At 46.7% G+C, this 18,821-nt stretch overlaps 1 protein-coding gene across 16 annotated transcripts in view; it reads right to left on the minus strand.

The window, feature by feature from the left end:
* RBFOX1 (RNA binding fox-1 homolog 1) overlaps positions 1 to 18,821 on the minus strand; it is a 1,460,772-nt gene that overhangs the window by 352,012 nt on the left and 1,089,939 nt on the right. For 2 of the 16 annotated variants that reach the window (XM_032326745.1, XM_032326753.1), the window contains exon 1: positions 11,561 to 12,067. The exons of 4 other annotated variants lie outside the window; for them this stretch is intronic. In XM_032326745.1, the coding sequence (XP_032182636.1) occupies positions 11,561 to 11,704 (144 nt within the window). In that variant the 5' untranslated portion in view covers positions 11,705 to 12,067. Of the gene's footprint in view, positions 1 to 11,560; positions 12,124 to 12,237; positions 12,327 to 12,362; positions 12,800 to 18,821 lie in introns of those variants that run through there. 10 more of the 16 variants (XM_032326741.1, XM_032326756.1, XM_032326757.1 and 7 more) reach the window with 10 other exon arrangements.

An 18,821-nucleotide genomic window follows, 5' to 3' on the forward strand; every position in this document is an offset into this window, starting at 1 on the left:
AAAACTTTCACATTTATAAAAGAAAACCCAAGCCCTGGTTTGGGTGTAGGTCAGCTGGGGTTCTGTTCACTAGTCATAGCACTCACTCTTTCATACATTTTTTAGGAATTCAAACAAATCGACATGTTTATTTCCTCAAAGCCTCACATATCTTTATTTTAAAGTCAGGCACATTTCCTAAAATCATGATTTTACCTTATAAAAAAAATCCTATTGGGTAGAATACTTCAAGTACCATTCCAATTTTCTAAATATTCTCTTTTTCCCTCAAACTCCTACTCAGATTTCTGCTAGGTTTCAGTTCTTAGCTCTACAGGAGGAAAAAAATATAACCACACACAAAATGTAAAGCATGATATAATTAAGAGAACACAAGCATAATCAAAAAGAAAAAAAAAAAAAACAACTAACACAGGGCTTTTCTCTGCTGATATCTTTAAAGAGGCATTGAACATTCAATATACCATTTGATTATATCATTTTTTCACTTCTAATTAGGGAGGAAAAAAGCTGAGGTTAAAATCAGTTTTCTGTGGCTTACTAGACAGGAAGAAACTTCCCTTGATCCAGAAGCCTCAATTCTGAAAATGAATCTCCTCACTCATTTTCAAAAACAAAGCAGAATTCTTTTCCTGTGAATAACTGAGGTTTTTTGTTTTGTTTTGTTTTGTTCTGTTTTGTAAGCCTCAAAAATCCCATTGTTTAAAAAACACCTGAATTTCCTACTGATTTGTAGCAAATAGTGACGCTGCCTCTGGTACCTCGTGGCTCCCTTGTCTGTTGTTTTTGATGATACAGAAGGAAGGGGGATTCTAATGTGATCTTGTCTCTTTATGCTAATAAAATGGTGTCAGCCCATTTTCACTGACAACACCATAAAGCATAAACACCAAACGGGAAACAAATAGGGCCCTGATAACACTGTGAAACGGACCGATCAACCCTGAAGCATCTAAGATAGATTGCACACTTCCTTCATTCATTCTGTATAGAAAGGCAGTGGAAACGTCCCTAGGTGAATCTGATTACACACACACACACGCACACGCGTCCGCGCACACATGCGCGTCCACACACACACGCGCGCGCCCACGCACACATGATCTAAGCTCAGCAAGGCTGTAAAGCACTAAATTCTTGTGATTTATGGAGCAGCTTGCGCTGCATTGAGCCAAAAAGCATGGCAAGCCGGGACCCCGCTCCCAGAAATTCCTTTATTAACACGACCAGGCCCCGCAAGTGAACAAAAGCAGTGGTGCGGGGTGTATAAATCATTAATACAGTGCCGGGCGGTGACTGCATTTCCTGTGTTAGTTGGAGAGCTCCTCGGCACAAGGGGGATTTGGGAATTGGAATTGGCTGCGGAGAAATGCACTCCATCATTCTCTGGGAGCGGAAGGTTCCCATCAGCCCTGCGCTCTCTCCTCTCACCTTCCCCAAGTCTGAAAGCCTCCGTGTGTGTGGCCATTTGTTCAACCATATTCCTAATGACTTCCAACTAAAATCACGCAAAGCTTCAAAGTTGAGAGACTGCACGACTCTTTCCCCTTTGGACAAGTTTTGCCTTTAAAAGGAAAGAGCCTCGAGGGCACTGCCCGGTGCAGCGGTCTGTCCACAGCAGTGGCCCCGCAGAGGCCCCGCAGAGGCCGGGGTAGATGCGGGGGAGGCGGCAGCCTGCAGGGCCCCGGGAAGCCTGTGGGGCCAGCGCAGAATCACAGACACAGGTGTCCTTTCAGGGGCTGCTGTACCTGGCTTTTGTTTCAGACCAGCTCTTCCCCGTTCGGACCTGCAACTAAAACACCAGATGACTCGCAGGGACTCCCCAGAGGCCTGTTGTGGGGGATTAAATGAAGTAATCCATGTAAAAGTGCTTAGGAGTGCGCTTGTCACATAGCACTCCATAAAAGTTATTGATTATTTCCTTATTTTCATTATTTTATCATCATCATCATCATCGGAGGGGTGGCTGGGTTCTCCCTGGCTACCTAACGTGGACTTCCACGTGGCTCACAGAGGACCCTCATGTTTTGAGAGGAACGGAAAGGAGACTTGAAGAAAGAAAAGAAAAAGACTGTTCTCAGGAATCCTGAGTCACACGTCCTGAACGGAGACCCCCAGTGGAAGGTTCTGCCATTGCACCATGGAGGAAAGCATTTTCTCCGCTCAACCCTTCCTAGTTTAACTTCTTTCTCATTGCAAATGAGTAAGGGAAACAGGAGGCCTGGGGGAAGAAGGAAAAAAGAAAGAGAGAGAGAGAGAGAAAAAGTGTAGTTTTATACAGATTACTGGGATGAAAGAGCCTGTCAGAGGGTTTAAATAGAGACAACAGATCCAAAGCAAATTCACTTACTTGCAAGAGGCTTTTCATTTCTAGAAATTTGAGGACTGGCCCAGGGGAAGACAGCTTTAAAACGAGGAGTCCCACACCTTGCTCTTTTGCTTCAGCATAAACAGGACGAGTGATCAGACGGCAGTGGGACACATGCTCCCTCTCACTGGAAAGATCCAGGGTCTGAAAACACACGCACCACTGGCTCAGGACCTCCCGAGCCCGGGGCGTTCGTCCGGGTGCCAGAGCCCAGCACCCTTCTGGGAACCCAGAAGGACTGCAGCAGGCCACTGCCATCGTCAAGCTTATGGGAATAAACTTCAGCATGTGCCCAAGTCCCTGCGTCACAGAATAATGACATTCTGAATGGAAATAAATGAAGCCCCTGCACTGTGATTCTGTCAGCTTTTGAAAGTAAATAACTTTGCTGGTGACAAGAGCAAGACAATTTTTATTTTCCCTCCTCCTGTCACAGAGCATTAATTGAGCTGTGCAGCCACATCACATCCGACACCACCAGCAGGTCTGACAGTTGACAGGAGGAGGAGGGAGAAGTCACCCAGAACAGGCAGGAGGGACTACAGAACCCAAGGGAGGTGCCCTGACTCTGGGTGTCTGAGCCCTTGGGAGGCCATGGGTGCACCGAGCACGTGGACGGGGAAGAAACAGAAAAGAAAAATGTATACTTGGCCTTGATAAACAGATGCTACTTTCCTCTAACACAGTCATTCATTCACTCATTCGTTTCTTTAACAAACATTTGGTGGCTTCTCCGTGTATCCAGCCACGGTGCTAAATTTCAGAATCCGTACCATCCCCTCATCTTACAAAGCACAGTAGGAAATGCTGATTCCTCGCCTCGATTTCTGGAGAAGCAAGTAAAGACCCAAATCAAGTTGAGCAAAGTGCCCTTTGCTCAATCCATGTGGATCAGCTAATTGAATAACACAGTTGGGATTAAGCCCTCAGCTCATGACTTCTATCCTGTATACACTCTAGAGATGCCAATATTTAAACTATGCTTTGGGGGCAGCCGACACCACTCGGTTGTAAAAGGGATGTAGTTTTCTCCTCTGAATTTTGCAAGACTCATGAGATGGACAGTTGGAAATATCCAAAAACAGGAAAGGTGGACCTGGCCGTTCATTCTGTTTATAGCTGCTGATCCTGTTTGCTGTTAATGAAAGACTCATCTTTCAGCGGGGAGATCCTTCAGCTCTCGGCCCTTACCCTTGCAAGAGAGCAGAGCTCGCCCCGAACCTGGATTCAGGCAGAGCAACAGAGTGCCCAGTTACCGAAGGGAAGAGGAGGGATCTCTGCTGTTGTTCCTGATAAGGGGAATCTAGTCCTCAAGGTGATTCCTGGGCAAACATCAAACGCCAAAAAAGAAAAGGCGCATTAAGACTAAACCTTTTGTGCATTTACTCATCAGTACTGGGAAAGCTGAGGCAGTTAAATCCTACAGCTGCCTGTACTTTGTTCCAGAGCTGCAAAGTCGGGGGAAAAAAGTCATTACGTCCCTGGGAACCCACACTAACCTGAATGCTTCTCACTCCGGGTCCAATTCCTCATTTTGATTCTGTGTGTGTTCAGACACAACATAAAGAGCAGGATCAGAAACAGGCTGAGGCGGCTCTCCCCTAGAGCCTGGTCAAGGGTTAGGGACCTCCACACCCACTCCTCAACACCATCATCTCAAAGGCCCATGCATGAGGTCGATGTTTAATATGCGGCCACTCCCCTTTACTTCCTACCCTGACCGCCGTCCTGCGGGGAGGGGAGCAGGCGACACAAAGCGGGTACTTAGAGTCCTGCCCTTTGCGAATGGGTCAGGGGGGGAATGAGCAAATCCAGGTCTGATGTTAAAGAGGATTCCTAGGAAATCCAATGGACCAAGCCAATGTTGCCCAAAGCGTGGTCCTACGTTGATGGTTCACGAGATGTCACGCACCTTCATGGCCTCTCTGTGAGGACAGAAGCCTTCGGTAACCAAGAAAACCTCAAAGAGCAGCTGGCACCTATAGCTCGATGAACATGGAATGAATGAATGAATGAATGAATGAATGAATGTGTGAATGAGTAAATATTTCAAAGAACATCAGAAAAAAAGAATATCTCAGCTGTGATTCCATTTATTTATTTATTTATTTATTTATCATTTTCAGTTTGGCCAAATCAACTTTTAGGTCCAAAATAGAAGTTAATTTTAAAAATATTCAGCGGAAGATACTGCTCTGTTGCTCTGTGGATGAGGGGATCGGTAAACATTCGGAAGGAAATGCTTACATGCTGGAAATCTGAGGAACCCTGGACCGGGTTTATTATTTTCAGTGTCAGAAGCCCACTGTTGGAAGCACTTGGAGGAGACTTTACCAAGAGTCCTCTCAGTGTGCCACGAGGGAGGTCTTCTCCTGGCCTCCCTCGAGACCCTCTCTCCACCCCTGACCCACAAAGGTGTTTCCACACGTTCCATGGGTTTCTCCACAACCCAGGAGCGGTTTCCTCTTATCTAGGCAGAAGGCATTCATTGCTGTCCTTTGTCCTTCCCACTCGCCTCATTTCGGTACGGTCCCAGAGCGAACAGAAAGCCTCTGCTCCACTCACAGAGGCTGCCACACCGGCACACGACCCACCTGCTCCACAAACGGCCTCCCTGTGCCTCTTGGCTCATCCACCCTCTTCTGAACCTGCCCTTTCCCAACCCTCCTCACCCGCCGGATGCTCTCTTACCCTCAGGAGAACCATCACCTTCTTCTGCAGACCCTTACTGGCCCACCCACTGGAAAAGCCAAGAGCCAACACCCCCCACTTACGTTGTACCCATCACCCTGTTTGTTTCCCGCCAAGCACTCCACAACCTGAAACACCCTCTTGATTCACTTAACTCTCACATCGCCTGTCCTTCCAGGGGAACGCCTGCTCCGTGGTGGCGAGGACCTTTCCTAACTGATCTGCTGTGCTATTCTCAATGCCTGCCAAAACTGTCTTGTGTGGCCAAATGAAAGGATGGATAAAAGGAGTGAATATGTCATCCTATAGATCTGTGGAAAGCAGTGGCAATTGCCAGCAAATCCAAATGTACACATGCATTCATTCATTCCTCCCTTTATCTTTGCATTGAACAACGTCTATGTCTCAGGCTGACTTAGGCCTTGTGGCTAGAGTGACAGAATGGAGAAGTCTCTACCCTCATGCTGCCTCCAGTCTAACAGGTCAGAGGAAGCCTAGCAAACGTGCTTTGTTAAGTGTTCGGTGCTGAACAAATACAAGACATGTCAATTAACAAGACTGGCATTAGAAATGGGATCCCAAGCAATAGAAAGTAGGCATCTGCTTTTCCTCAGCTGGGACCAATGAATCAGGGCCTCAGTATGCCAGGAGGACCAGAAATGGCAGTGAAACCCCTTTCCCCAAACCCTGCCAGGAGCCAGAAAGTCCCACCCACAGAAGTTCTTTCCTACCCCTGGGCCAGGCCCAGGGATCAGGTTTGGGGATCCTTGGGGGACGTCCCCTCTCTGAGTTTCTCCCTGCCCGGGCAGCCTACAGGTTCGCTGCTCATTTCTCTAGCTCGCTCACACTCAGCATGGTTGAAGGGCCAGGGCGGGGACCCTCCTGAGCTATTGTGCCTGCGAGCTGACCCTGGCTGACACAGCCTCTCTCAATGGGGCCCGCGCATCATGGAGCCAGCCACAGGCCAGCGCTCGGCCAGGCAAAGTTCTCCCGGGGAGCTCCCGGAAATAGGGAACTTTATTGATGAATGGAACTTTCTTTGCTTTTCTTAATTGAATTAAACAGCACACTGGGACACCTCTCCTCGTCCATTAAAAAGGTCTCTGCAGATGGGGCAATTACGCCCACGCTTTGTCAGCTCAGCCTCCTTCCCGGGATGACATCTCCCGCGCATCACCCAGCCCCCTTAGGCACCGACGCACCAACCTGATTTTGTTTACAATGCTGCAATTTCTTTCTCTTCCAGAAGACTATTATTTGCCTGACAAACTACACTGTTTTTACCCGGCCAATATGAATAAACAAGCATTATGTTTCTTCTTGGGGCAGAGAGCCTGGTTAAATGAATCAGAAAACCCTAAAAAAGATTGTCTACCCTCAGTCCATCAGCTACCGGACAATTACTCAAGGGCCAGCTGTAAGGAAAACAGATGGCATGTGAGCGCCAATAACACGGGCTTCCTCCACTCGGGCAAAGGCAGAAAAGCAGCCGCTTGTACGTTCTAACACGGAAAAAGCGCCGCGAAATGGCAGGCAGAGCTGCCGAATGGCGCAGGACTCGGGTCTGCGGGCTAGCAGATGCTTGCAATTTCCAGTAGCGAATGTCAGACTAAATAATCTTAAGGCAGAGGCGGCCCAAGTAACCTTGCAGCCAACACCGCTCCCCACCCTAGGCCCCCATGGTCCCCAAGTGGGAGAAACCCAGAAGAAACACCAGCCAGCCCACCTGAGATGCGGGCCTCTCCAGGCTAAGGAGAGCCCCAACAGTTCAGGCCTCCTCCCCTTTGTGGGAAAATTCAGGGAAATCAGAGGGAATGCGTTAACTTGCCGAATTATGACATAGGATCTCTCCGGAAAGAGACACAGGGACCTGTATTCTATTAGACAGTCACCCAGGCCTAGCAGTGTGCTCATTCTGGCCACTTAAATTCCTTAAACAATTCAGACATGAAGATAATCTATCCTAATTCTTTTCTGCGTTATTGACACTATTGACTACCCCCAATCCACAGCACAATCTAATAAATCAACAAGGGATTAAGCCAAGAAGAAAGAAGGTGATAAAATACCATTTGGCCCCCCTATAAATCATCAGACAGAGCAGTGCGAGGTAAGTAACTGGAATGAGAATTGAACTTTTCCACGCAGCCATAATTGTTATGGCCCACCTAACATTTCCCAAATTTATAACCGTGGTTGGTGCAAGGGGGCCGTCCCCCCTCCTCCAGCCTTACTCCGGGAACCCACCTTCCCTGTGACTCCGCTGTGAGAACCACTTTCTAATTAAAGACAGAAAGGGTTGATATGCAGGTTTCAGTTCAATTGCTTTCGATCTGAAGATGTCCACGGTGAGCAATGGTTTCATTTACCAGGAATTACCCTTTGTACAAACCACTTCACTATTTAAAACAAACCACATGGATCATCATTAAGTGGGAAAAATTACCAATCTTCGGATATTGACAGTGGCATAGCCCACTTTAAAGGCCCTCCCCCCCTCCTTTGAATGTAGATTTTAAGCATTTTGACTTGTTTTTAAATTTAGGCTGGTAAAAAGGTTCTGAGTGAATAAGATTTGACAGATGAGAAGCTTTCTTTGAACAGGACTGGGAGACACTGACAGTGGTGTAGAAATAGGGAAAACTAAGTTAATATGTTACTTATCCTCTTTCAGGGAGTTAGAACTCAGTGTGAATCACGACCCTGAAGGAGATCTGACACGTACTGTGCGTCAGAAAACAAACCTCGTCCTCTCTGTCCGTAGCCTTGCTATACCCCACCATGTGATGGATGCTGTTTGGTCTGGTTCCCTGTGCCTTAGGATGGGAAAGCATCTCCAGAGTTCTGTGGGTGTGTGTATGTGTGTGTGTGTGTGTGTGGTTGTTTTCTGTCTCTCCGTGAAAAATAAAACACATTCCTTTTCGACCTAGCTTGTAGAAACTCCCCACCTTTGGAATCTGTATTCAGAATTTCCCTGCAAAGCAAGGGTGTCTAAGTGGGGAGCCCCTTTGGGATTCTGGGAAGATTCCAAAGTGGGGAGATGTGGACTTGCCGTTCTTCTCACATGGGAAAAGATCTGCCATCAAAGGAGACATCCAATAAAGCCACTGCAGTGTGTCAAGAACAGAGACCGAAACAGGGACTTCCCCTGGACGGCAAGATTGGAGTCAGAGGCTCCAGAGCTTCTTCTGCCTGAGAATGGTCTACAAGCACAAGAGAGATGCTACGTCCTAGAGGTAGCCGGGTGTGTAGACGCACATGTGTACCCAGTGTACATATGCACATGACGGCACTGTTGGATTTGATATCTGTCCCGTCTTGCAATTCCAAACTGTGGCACTATCTCCGATGTTAAGAGAGAGGAGGAAGATTAAAAAACAAAGGAAGAAATCTTAACTATCGGGGTATAGCCACCTAAAGCAGAGGTACTGGGGAATATAAATAAATGAAACGGAATGGGTCTAAGAATTTAAAGATCACAGGGGCCTCTCCCTTGGCCTGAATAAATAAGTTCTTCATGGCAAAGGGTTATGTCATTTTCACTGGGTCTTTCATAGTACTCAGGTGTTGGGGTATCCCAAATGATTTTTGTTTTTATAAATTGTCTCCAGAACAGATCTGGGAGAGTGTAGGGGAAAAGGCTAGATGTCATGGCCGAGTCAAAGAAAGCAAATGATGAAGGGGTTTTCCTTAGACACTGGGTGAGAAATATGCGCTGTATGAACTTCATTCCGGGAGAAGACATTTCAGTGAAAAAGCCCCCGATCAGAGCGTGTGCGTTTATAAGACAGAATGAGAAAGCCTCCAAAATAAGATCGTTGTGTTTTAATTACCATTTTCTTATGTAATTGGTGATCTGAAATGACGAAGATTCCTGAAAGCGGCTTACTTCAAAATAATAGTAAAATAAAATGTTTCTAATGCAGGTGTTCTTTCTCAGAGATGTTGCCTGATCCAGGCATTTGATCAGCATACTCCGAGAGTCCACATTAGCCCTCTGATCATCAAAATTAAATAGAGATACAATCTCTGGCCACAGAGATAGCTATAGGTTAACAGCAGATAGGAAACATAGTGGCGATATATGGATAGAAGACATACGGATGGTTATCAGGAAGTGGTCTGTGGAGACTGAAGTGAACTATCTCACACCCTTCATCAGCCGATGGTCCGGACAGCTACATAAAAGCAGTGACAGGGGACTTCTACACAAACATGGCAGCACCGGGTAGTAGAGATGACCTGAAGGTATAGCTCTCCCGCCCTGACCACGAGCCTTAGGCAGGGTGGGAGGTGTGGCTGGAAAACCAATTCTCAAACAGACAGGCAAAAATAATTGTCTGCCTGCACTATACTTTAGGCGTTTAGTGAAACTCAGAAAAAATACATACGTGCGCACACACACACACACACACACACACACCGCATTCTGACACTGTGTCCCAGCATTCCCTTATCAACACTTTCACTGAAAGCCTTGCAAGCCCTTCCTTTCTGGAGGGGGCTGCATCCCAAAGCACATTTCAAAACCCACCTCCATCCATCTTCATGTGGAGCCACGATGCTGCTTTAGTCACTTCTAAATATATGTTATGGCTGCCAACATTCCCTTTGAGCCTCCCCTTGTCAGGGCAGGAGCGTTTTCCCTCCTAGGAGAGACTGCCTGGCGGGGGCTGAGAATGGCTGCATTTATCCCATAGACTTGTCCTTTTCATGGCAAGAAGAGCCTCTCACTCAAACTCACTGCCTTCTCTCCTAAGTTGTGCCTAAATGCGCAAGCCCATTTAACAATCTACAAGGAGGAAACACCAATTTATTAGAAAGAATAATGCACAAAGAAACAGTGAGAACATGGAATACCTATAGCACCGCACTTGTTAAGTAATGTTGTTCAAATTAATTAATAAATAACATGAAAGAAGTGAATAGAGGAAGGAAAATATCAACTCATATTAATAATTTGATTAAATTCAAGTAAGGCTGGGCATCTGTAGAAATGCTCATTAGGATAGTCTTCTGGTGGGTAGCTGGTATAAAACACACAACACACACACACACACACACACACACACACACACACAGAAGCATTCACAGCAAAGGTACAGAGATGGTAGAAGCAGATGAATCATATAATATGTTACCAATGGGCTCTTGGGAGATGTTTTCTGGCACAATTTGCTTAATGAGAAATGGAATAAAACAATATTTAAAAGGATAAACCAATTCGTTCCTGAGCTATTAAAACAACAAAAAGAAAAGGCTGTTCTCCAAAGGGCTTCCAACAGAAAATATGCCATAGAAACATTTTCTGGAGGCAACCAACTCCATAACAAATTACCCAAATGTTCAAAACAGAATTTTGACATTTTATGAATACATATATTCCCACAACGCAGATTGAAATTGAGGGTCTTTGGGGAAGGAGGCCCCTCCGAACACTTGTGAAGGAAGTTTTGTCAGCTACAATACCCCACACACTTAACAAACGGTTCTCGTGAAGGGAGTCCATCGAAAAACATAAAATGACTACAACCGCTGTTAACTCTTCACAGAGCAGGACCGTGATACTGGGCAGGGAACAGGATTCTACCTGCGCGACAAAATCTTTCCAACCCTGCCAATTCACATGGACAGCCTCTGCCCAGAGACCCAGAACTAAGCTTGTCCCCCACCCCCTACCAGGCGACAGTGCAGCTGCTTCTCAAGACCAGTGACCAACTTAGGCAGCAGCCCTACTAGTAAAGAGGGAGAAACCGAGAGGGTCCGAGGGAAACACTCAGAGAAAGACTGATAGAAACACAATGAAAGATTCTGATGTGCACACAGAATGGAAAATAAAACAAACACAGAATCCTTCAGGAAGACCATTAAAGGAGAGTGGAGGAGGGAAGGGGAAAAAAAGCCTTTACACATGCCAACAAAGACAGCATCCTAAACCACTGCCTTCATCACAGCATGGCCAGTGAGTTTGGAGGCAGATTCCAGGGCTGACACGCTCCAGAAACCCAAAGGCTCAGATCCCAAGCAGACTGAATAAAGCACAGCCCAGACAAACTTAAGAAAACAAAAATACTGAGCACACACACATACATACAGGTCTTTTCACTCCCTATTAAAACAGCTAAATTAATCCTCCAGGCAGGGGAGTGCCTCCACAAAGATCCAAACTCTTAGCATCAAAGGGGTCTCAGACTCAGGTCCTCACCCGCGGAAGGCAGAAGAGAAATGCAAGTAAAAGAAAATGCAGTTTGCAATTTTAAACTCCCGGCACCCAGGCTCAGAATCAGGCATTCAAAGTATTCAGAGAGGTGCAAAAACAGCGGGGCGCGGGGCGCCTGGGCTCCGCAGAGAACTAGGGGCCCGGATCCACCCCTCCCATCCGAAAGCACAAGCCCCCTCCCCAACCCCCTCCAGGGTCCAAAGCGCAGCCCAGCGATGCGGGTACCCAGTCCGCGGAGCCTGAGCCCCGGAGGCAGCCACCGAGGGAAGAGCGCGCCTTACCTGCTGTAAGTACATAAAAGTCAAGGCACACGAGAGCTGGGGACACATGCCCACGTTGGGGAGCGCCACGCAGGTGGCCCCCGTCAGAGGATGCTGCATCGTTTCTCTCTGGCGCCCGCCGAGCACGAGTGGGGACGCTCGCATGCAATCACGCTGCTCTTTGCCTGGTCGCTACAATGTTGTTGTTGTTGGTTTTTTTTTTTTTTTCCTTTTAATTTTGCTGATTATCTAAGTCAAAACCCGGTGGCCGTCCCTCCTCTTCTCTCTCTCTTTCTCTCTCTCCCTCCCCCCGCCGCACCCTGCGCGCGCCAGTCCCTCCTCGCTGGCTTCCTTCCCTTCGGGTTTGCTAGATCGTGGCGTTCATCTGCCTCCAACTAAGACACTCCAGAGGGCCGGGAAACTATTTTGTTGCCTTCGTGGTTGTACCCTTTCCCCGGTTTGTTGGGCCTGCTTTCTGATGCCCCGCAAAGTGGACGGTGCCCCCACCCCACGCCCCCCCGCCCCCCCGTGAAGATGACAAGAACAGGCAAAGGCAACTTGTAGGGGAGGGGGAGGGGTGGATGCCCTCCTGTCGATGCTGGGGGTGGGGTGGGGGGAGAAAGCTAAGGACGAGAGAGGGAGGGGAGAAAGGAGAGAGAGAGAGAGAGAGAGAGAGAGAGAGAGAGATTTTGACTCACACTGAGGCTCAGTCCGTTGGTGCTGATGCTGCCTGCTTCCTCATTTGTCAAAATGGGTCCAGGGGCAGGGTTGGCTTTTTTTTTTTTCCCCTCCCCACTGCCCCCCCCCCCCCAAAACGACTCACCAAAATTCAAATTGTGTCTGCTAAAAATCTCCGCGGGGCGGGTGAGGAAGTGAGAGAGCGCCCCACGTCGCCAGCATCCGGGCGGGCGAGGGGGACAATTAATGCGATTGCCCAGCTGGGACCCAGACTCTTTAGATGTTGGTGGCGGTTTGTTTGCCCGACTCTCGTTGAAAATAAACACAGAAATGGGATTCCCCTTCGGAAGAGTGCGGAGACCACGCCAGGGGTTGGGGGCACGGGGAGCTGAGAGCTGCGGCGCCCGAGGGAGGGCGGATTCTGGGGGGCCCCCACCGCCGGCAGAATGGTGAGGCAGCGACGCGCCCCCAAGGCTTTGGGGCGCAGCTTTCGCTCTGCGCCTTGCCTTGGCTGTGCAGGCAGCGGCTAGCACTTGAACCAGCCTGAGCCGCTGAATGGGGAAACCGCCCTGGCTGGCACGGGAGTCAGCCCTGTTGGACTAACTAATACGCCAGCCCCGGGTGAAGGCGAGGGGGCTTCTCCGGCCCAGAATCCTTGCTCTTCTCAAATTATAAATGCACAGGGTGGGGAAGTCCGTGTCTGATAAGCCATTACTCTGTGGGCTGCAGCGGGCAAATTACAATGGTTTTATTTATTTTATTTTTTCTTGCCTGGCCAGCCCTCCTTGGCCAAATTAGCATTCCGCTCTTGTAGAAGGATCTCCCCCTTCCCTTTATTTTATGAAGTAATAATTATTCATTAGTAGATTTCGTTAGTCTTTATGCAATAAAATAGGATGTGATCTGCAAATCAAAAGAAAATATTAAGACTCTAACGCATCGTTGGTCCCCATAGGGAAAAAAAAAAAAAAGCACGTTCTTGGCAGCAGTAAAATCATGATCAGGAATAGTAGCCATATTTTTTGAAATAGATTTTGACCCGGTGATTGGATTTTCTTTTTCTTTTTCAGAGCAAGAGGCTGTCTGAACATCATCTTTTTTTGATTCTTGGGTCCCAGGCAAGAAACCTGGCTGGGGCCTTGCCGCTGGCCTGCAGGATAGAGCAGACCCCACACCCCAAGAGGCATGAGATCAGCCCACGAAGGAGCACCTGGGGCAGGACCAGGGGACAGGCCTCAGGGGGACATCCCTGCCGACTTCTCCGTGGGGCTCAGGGAGCCACTCTTAGCCAAAGGGCTCCTTCTGAACTGAGCCATCAGCTTGAAAGGCACAACTCACTTTGCAGGCTAATCAAAATGCTTTCTGAAGAAAAGGAAATTAATTATTCCACAGCTCCATTTTTTGTTGTTCTGTTTTGAAATGCCATCGATAACTCTAAAGTCTTTGCTATGCCAACACCAAGCCCCGACTGGCCTTCTTCCTTCTCTTTGATTTGCAAAACCAGTCCCTCCAACACCCTGGCACTCACACAGCCTGTCGGTTTAGAGGGGCACGCTACCATGTTTCACCCAGAGCCGAGGTTGCTATGGGGTTAGGGGGCTTCTGGTTGGTATTTTACGCTGCTGGGTTGGGGGGCAGTATTTAGTGTGAAAAATCCTTGCTATATGTTGTCTAACAAATCACATTCACTGGGCAAGGTCTCATTCACAAATAAACTGCTTCACTCTTTTCCTTCTTTTCTTACTTTCTGCCTGTCTTCTATTTATTTTATTATTTTACAATTCACAAAACCAAAGAGAAAGCCGTTCCACAAAACACACCTGGAAAAAAAGGTCAGAGATTCTGCTTTTTAACTCCCTACTCTCTCCTTCCCATGCTTTCCAGTCTGTTCTACTGATGGGGGTTCACTTAGCTTACTTCATTTTTTTTTTTTTTCTTGCTGGCATTGGAAAAGCTTGCAAATGCCCCAGGAAGAGGACAGAATTTTCCCTTCAGCTCATTTTCATAAGAAACACGATAAATAATACATGGCACTTTAATAAGACCTTATCTGAATGGTTTAATGAAAAACAAATACATTATGTAAAGAACCAATAACTGTTCTCGGCTGCGCTGAGCCAACACTGGTTTTCCGGTCCGTTTTCTCTTCAAAGTTGAAAGCCCTCAGTGGTGATTGGATTCTTATGGACCCATTTTGCAATAATGGCTCAGAGTTCTCTTTAAACCTGGGACTTCCCAGCCAGGCACACTGGAAGTCTGCAGAACGAACCCATGCAATCCAGACCTTCTAGATTCATCTCAAAATGATATGGAGCCATTCTGTGGACGACCGAGTCTGAGCATCCCTGCACGAGTGGGTACATGGAGACAAGCACGCCCCTGCACACCACCCCCCCAACATGGCAGCTGCACAAAGGAGCAGGCAGGGAAGAGTCTACAGCTAACATCAGTGCATGTTAATCAAGCAAAGAGCATCCAATGACCATAAATCAAAAGGTAATGCCGTATCTGCAAATACTGCTCACTTGATGACAAAATTCTGCCAGCCTTTCAAGCAGCATCTGGGGATGCTGATTTTGAATTCCATCTCAACAGAGACTCAACAGAGACTCAACAGAGACATCTTTCGATGTGAAAGACCCACATCAATGCCACTAGCCCCAGATGATTCCTCCACGTCAATAAATGGGAGAAGCGGGCAAAGAAAACACTCTTCTGTCTCTACAAAGACTCCCTGGGCACTTGGGATCACCTGTGTGTAGATAGCCCATGCGCAATCAAGGGGTACCATCCTGTCTAGCAGCTACGAGGACCCTTCACGAATGCTCACACGTCCCCTGTAGGAAGCAGAGAGTGCAGGGAAAACCAGCAATGAACAACACCATCCTCAAAGGAAAGTTTCTTAAGCAGAAGGCCGCTGTTCAAGTTTTAATTTGACCCACACAACAGGGTTTATAACTTTTTCCTTCCCTCCAATCTGCCAGCTACTTAAAAGAATAAAAGAAATCACTATGGTTTTTATTCTCTTTCATAAATCCTTATTGTCACTTCCTAAGGCTGTCAGAAGAGCAGGCATTTCACGAAAGTGGGATCTTCTAGGGGGGTTTTCTTGCCCCAGAGCAAGAAAAATTCTGGTTAGACAGAGAGCAGGACTTCTTGATCTTAAATGTAATTACCTGTGCTGGGGTTAGCTCCCTGACAATGTCCAGGACTGGCTCAGAAGTATTTTCTTCTAGCCTCCACATTTTGATAGGGGCAGCTCCCCAGGCCAATCTTCAGGAAGGTGAGAATTAAAGTATCTGCAGAAAACTTTATCTCTGCTACAAGCCCTTTGAGTCACCTACTTGCTCAACTACTTGGAGGACATTTAGTGTTGACTGCATTCCAGGCCCTGTTCTAGCCAGTTTTTTTTTTTTTTTTTTCATCTGTAAAATGGGGCTAATAATAGCTTCCTCACAGAATTGCAGCGAGGCTCGGAGTTTTTTTCCTCCCTAATTCATGGGCCATCACAATAAAAATTTAAAAACAGTGGAGAGAGCGCATGAAATTAACAACTTAAAAATTGTTTGCCAAGTTAGTACGCACACACACACGCACACACACACGCACACACACACCATCTGTCATCATCATCATTTCATAAAGGAAAGGGCATTTTATACCAAAAAGTAAGAAGGACATAATCTCAAAATAAAGGACAGCCCTTCAAATTGATTAAATTTAGGTCTATTAAAATTTTCACTAAATTGCCCTTAATTTTCTCATTTAGCTTCAGTCTGTTGAAAATGTCATTACGGCATCAGATGGATCCGTGGATCAGCATTTGGGAACCACCGAGATAATGAGTGGAAAGTGCTTCCCAGCACAGGCACCGGCACACCGGGCATCAACACATGCTCACCGTGGTGGGGACGCCTGCGAACAACAGTTACACCCACGAGGCCTGGATAACGACCCTCCTCACCCCGACAGACTCGCTGCAGCAAACCAAACCAAACACTCTGCTCCACTCTTAGCGCCCAGAACCCCAGCGTTGCATGCCTTTCACGAGGGGGGAGCTTAATAAAAGTCAGAAATGGGTGGGATTTGTGGAACCACCTGAGTTCCTTCATTTTCCTCAATGACCCGGTGGCTGCGGCCCTGTTCATTCAAGGCCACCTGAAATATGAGAACTATGGTGAAGTCTGTGGGAACACCTTCCAGCTCATAGGAGGGCACGCAGCATTCTGTGAAGTGGAGGATACCTCTTTTGGAGTCTCACTGCCACTGGGTGAGGAGTCCCGGCTCTGTCTTGTGTTTCTACGGCTGCTGTTCAAGATCTACGGAGTTATAAGCTCTTAAGATCTTAGTTTCATTCTAACAGGGAATGATAATTGTGCCTTCCTAATTAAGTTGTTAAAAGATAAAATAATGTAATACACATGAGTTCTGAGATCGGTGCCTATCACCTAGCAACGACTCAGTACATACCAGCAACTATTAGCATGGATTACTTTTATTCTCATGCCCTGACTCGTTGATGCCATAGACATTCCTCTTTTTTCTTTCTTTTTTTGCTAAAAATCACACAAACAAGACCAACAGAGTCAATCTATTTATGAAACGACTAACTCTAAGTGCAATTTTTTTTTTTTGAGAATTCTTTCAAATGATATGGGATGTATATGAAAATGTATACCCATCACCTTTCTGCCCTGGTCTTCTGAGTACAACAATTTATTTAACCTTGCCAGTGCTTCAGATGAACATCAACTTTCATAGTAATGCTTGTCGACTAAATTCATCACCAGCTGTATCTCCTAAAATTTCAGGTCAAGTCTTTTGCTACTTTTTGGGGACCGACTGCAGTAACGTGCAGAGAGATAGCTTCTGGCCAATATGGTTACCATATTGTTTCTTGAACTTCCCCCAAAGGCTATGAGGTGGGTTTTCACTGCCCCAGTTTATGTAAGAAGGAAATGAGGCTCCAAGAGTGCACACCTGAGCCTGCAAATAAGGGACGGGGGCAGTGTTTCCCATCAGCTTGTTGAACAAAAAAGCCAGAAAATATTCTTTCCATCATCATGCTGTCCCGTAGTCATAGAGACACTTCTTCCAAATCATCACTGTTCATCACCAACATGTTATTTATCATTTTGGGCAATATCTAAACCTAACAATCACTAATCTGGAGCATTATTCTATGTCTTTATAGCTGCAAGATTTCCTCTTTCAGGAATCTTATCAGTCCCCTTGGCCACCAAACTTTCCCTAGCTTTCTTGTCCCTAGTTGATTATAGGAGGAGTAAGTCCCACCCCACTCACAGTGTAGCTTAAGCTCTTCTGAATAAAGTAAGTAAGTAGATATGTAAATAAATAAACCAATAAAATTAATAAATACATTTTTTTAAAAGAAGAAGAAAACGCTTTCATTTGCCGACACCTTCTTATTACCACGTCTGACCAAAGTTGCCAGTTGTACAATATTCCAGCAGCCAACGAGCACCCCTCAAGAGAGACCCAAGACACACCAGACAGAACCCCACAGTTTAAAAATACCAGACCAAGCAAATAACCTAAGCTCCCACAGGAGCCTTCCTGAAATAATGGCTTCCAGGAGGTAATGCTAAGGGAGAGTGTAGTGTTTGGCACTTGAGAGGGTGGGAGTCTGTTTCCAGTGCATAGGACAGAATGTAAGAGCGTGGGACAAGGGACAGTAGGCGGCAGAGACAAAAACAGCTAAGTGGTGATTTCTCCTAATGAACAAGTGGGTGGGAAGGTCTACTTTGGGAAGCCTCCACACCCCGCCCACTCTCAGTGTTGTGACTTTCTGGATGGAACTCGAGCAAATCCGAAGGCAAACAAAGGCTGCAGAAGATTCTATTTTTCCTTTGTAATAAGCTTGGCTACAAGGTTCTTTGACCCCATAAATGCTCAGAAATATTTATCTTTATGCAACATGAGTCACCTTAAAAATCTCCTATTAAAGTGATTTCACCTCTAACATCTCAAGTTCTGGAATAATCCCTCTTGACCTTAACCTACCCAAGGTCCCGTCTTGGCACACAGGCAAGAGCAACCACAGGGATCCTGAGTCCCTGGCATCATCAGTACACCTTCAAAGGCTGCTAATTGTTGGTGCTGAACTAGGAAGGATGTCAGGACTCAGAGAAAAACTGGGTCAGTCTGAAAGAATCAGAAGAACACATAGCGAATGGATCGGATACTCGGCAGAAAAACCTTCCTGGTTCTCAAGATCTCACCTCACCAAACACACAATCTATGGAATTCCAAGTCCTGGTCCCCAAACCACAATTTGCATTTATGGCACCTCACAGTCTTACAACCTCATCTGACCTGCTAGCTCAGAGTTTTCTATTCCCTGTCTCTGGATTCCATCACAAGAGCCCACACATAAAGGAGCTCAGCCCTTCCTCATGTTCTGCAACACATCCACTCATAAAAGGCATGTTTGAGTTTAGGAGACAGAAGACTGTGGAAGCATAAGGAAGACTGAATAGAAGAGATTCTCATCTTAGAAACAATTCTAGAAGGACTGGTGTGTATCATATCCTTGCAAATGTCAGTTAGCCATCCTACCACCATTGACTATGAGTCTACTCTC

This window comes from Mustela erminea, chromosome 20 (genome assembly GCF_009829155.1).
Source record: "Mustela erminea isolate mMusErm1 chromosome 20, mMusErm1.Pri, whole genome shotgun sequence".
Classification (NCBI taxonomy): domain Eukaryota; kingdom Metazoa; phylum Chordata; class Mammalia; order Carnivora; family Mustelidae; genus Mustela; species Mustela erminea.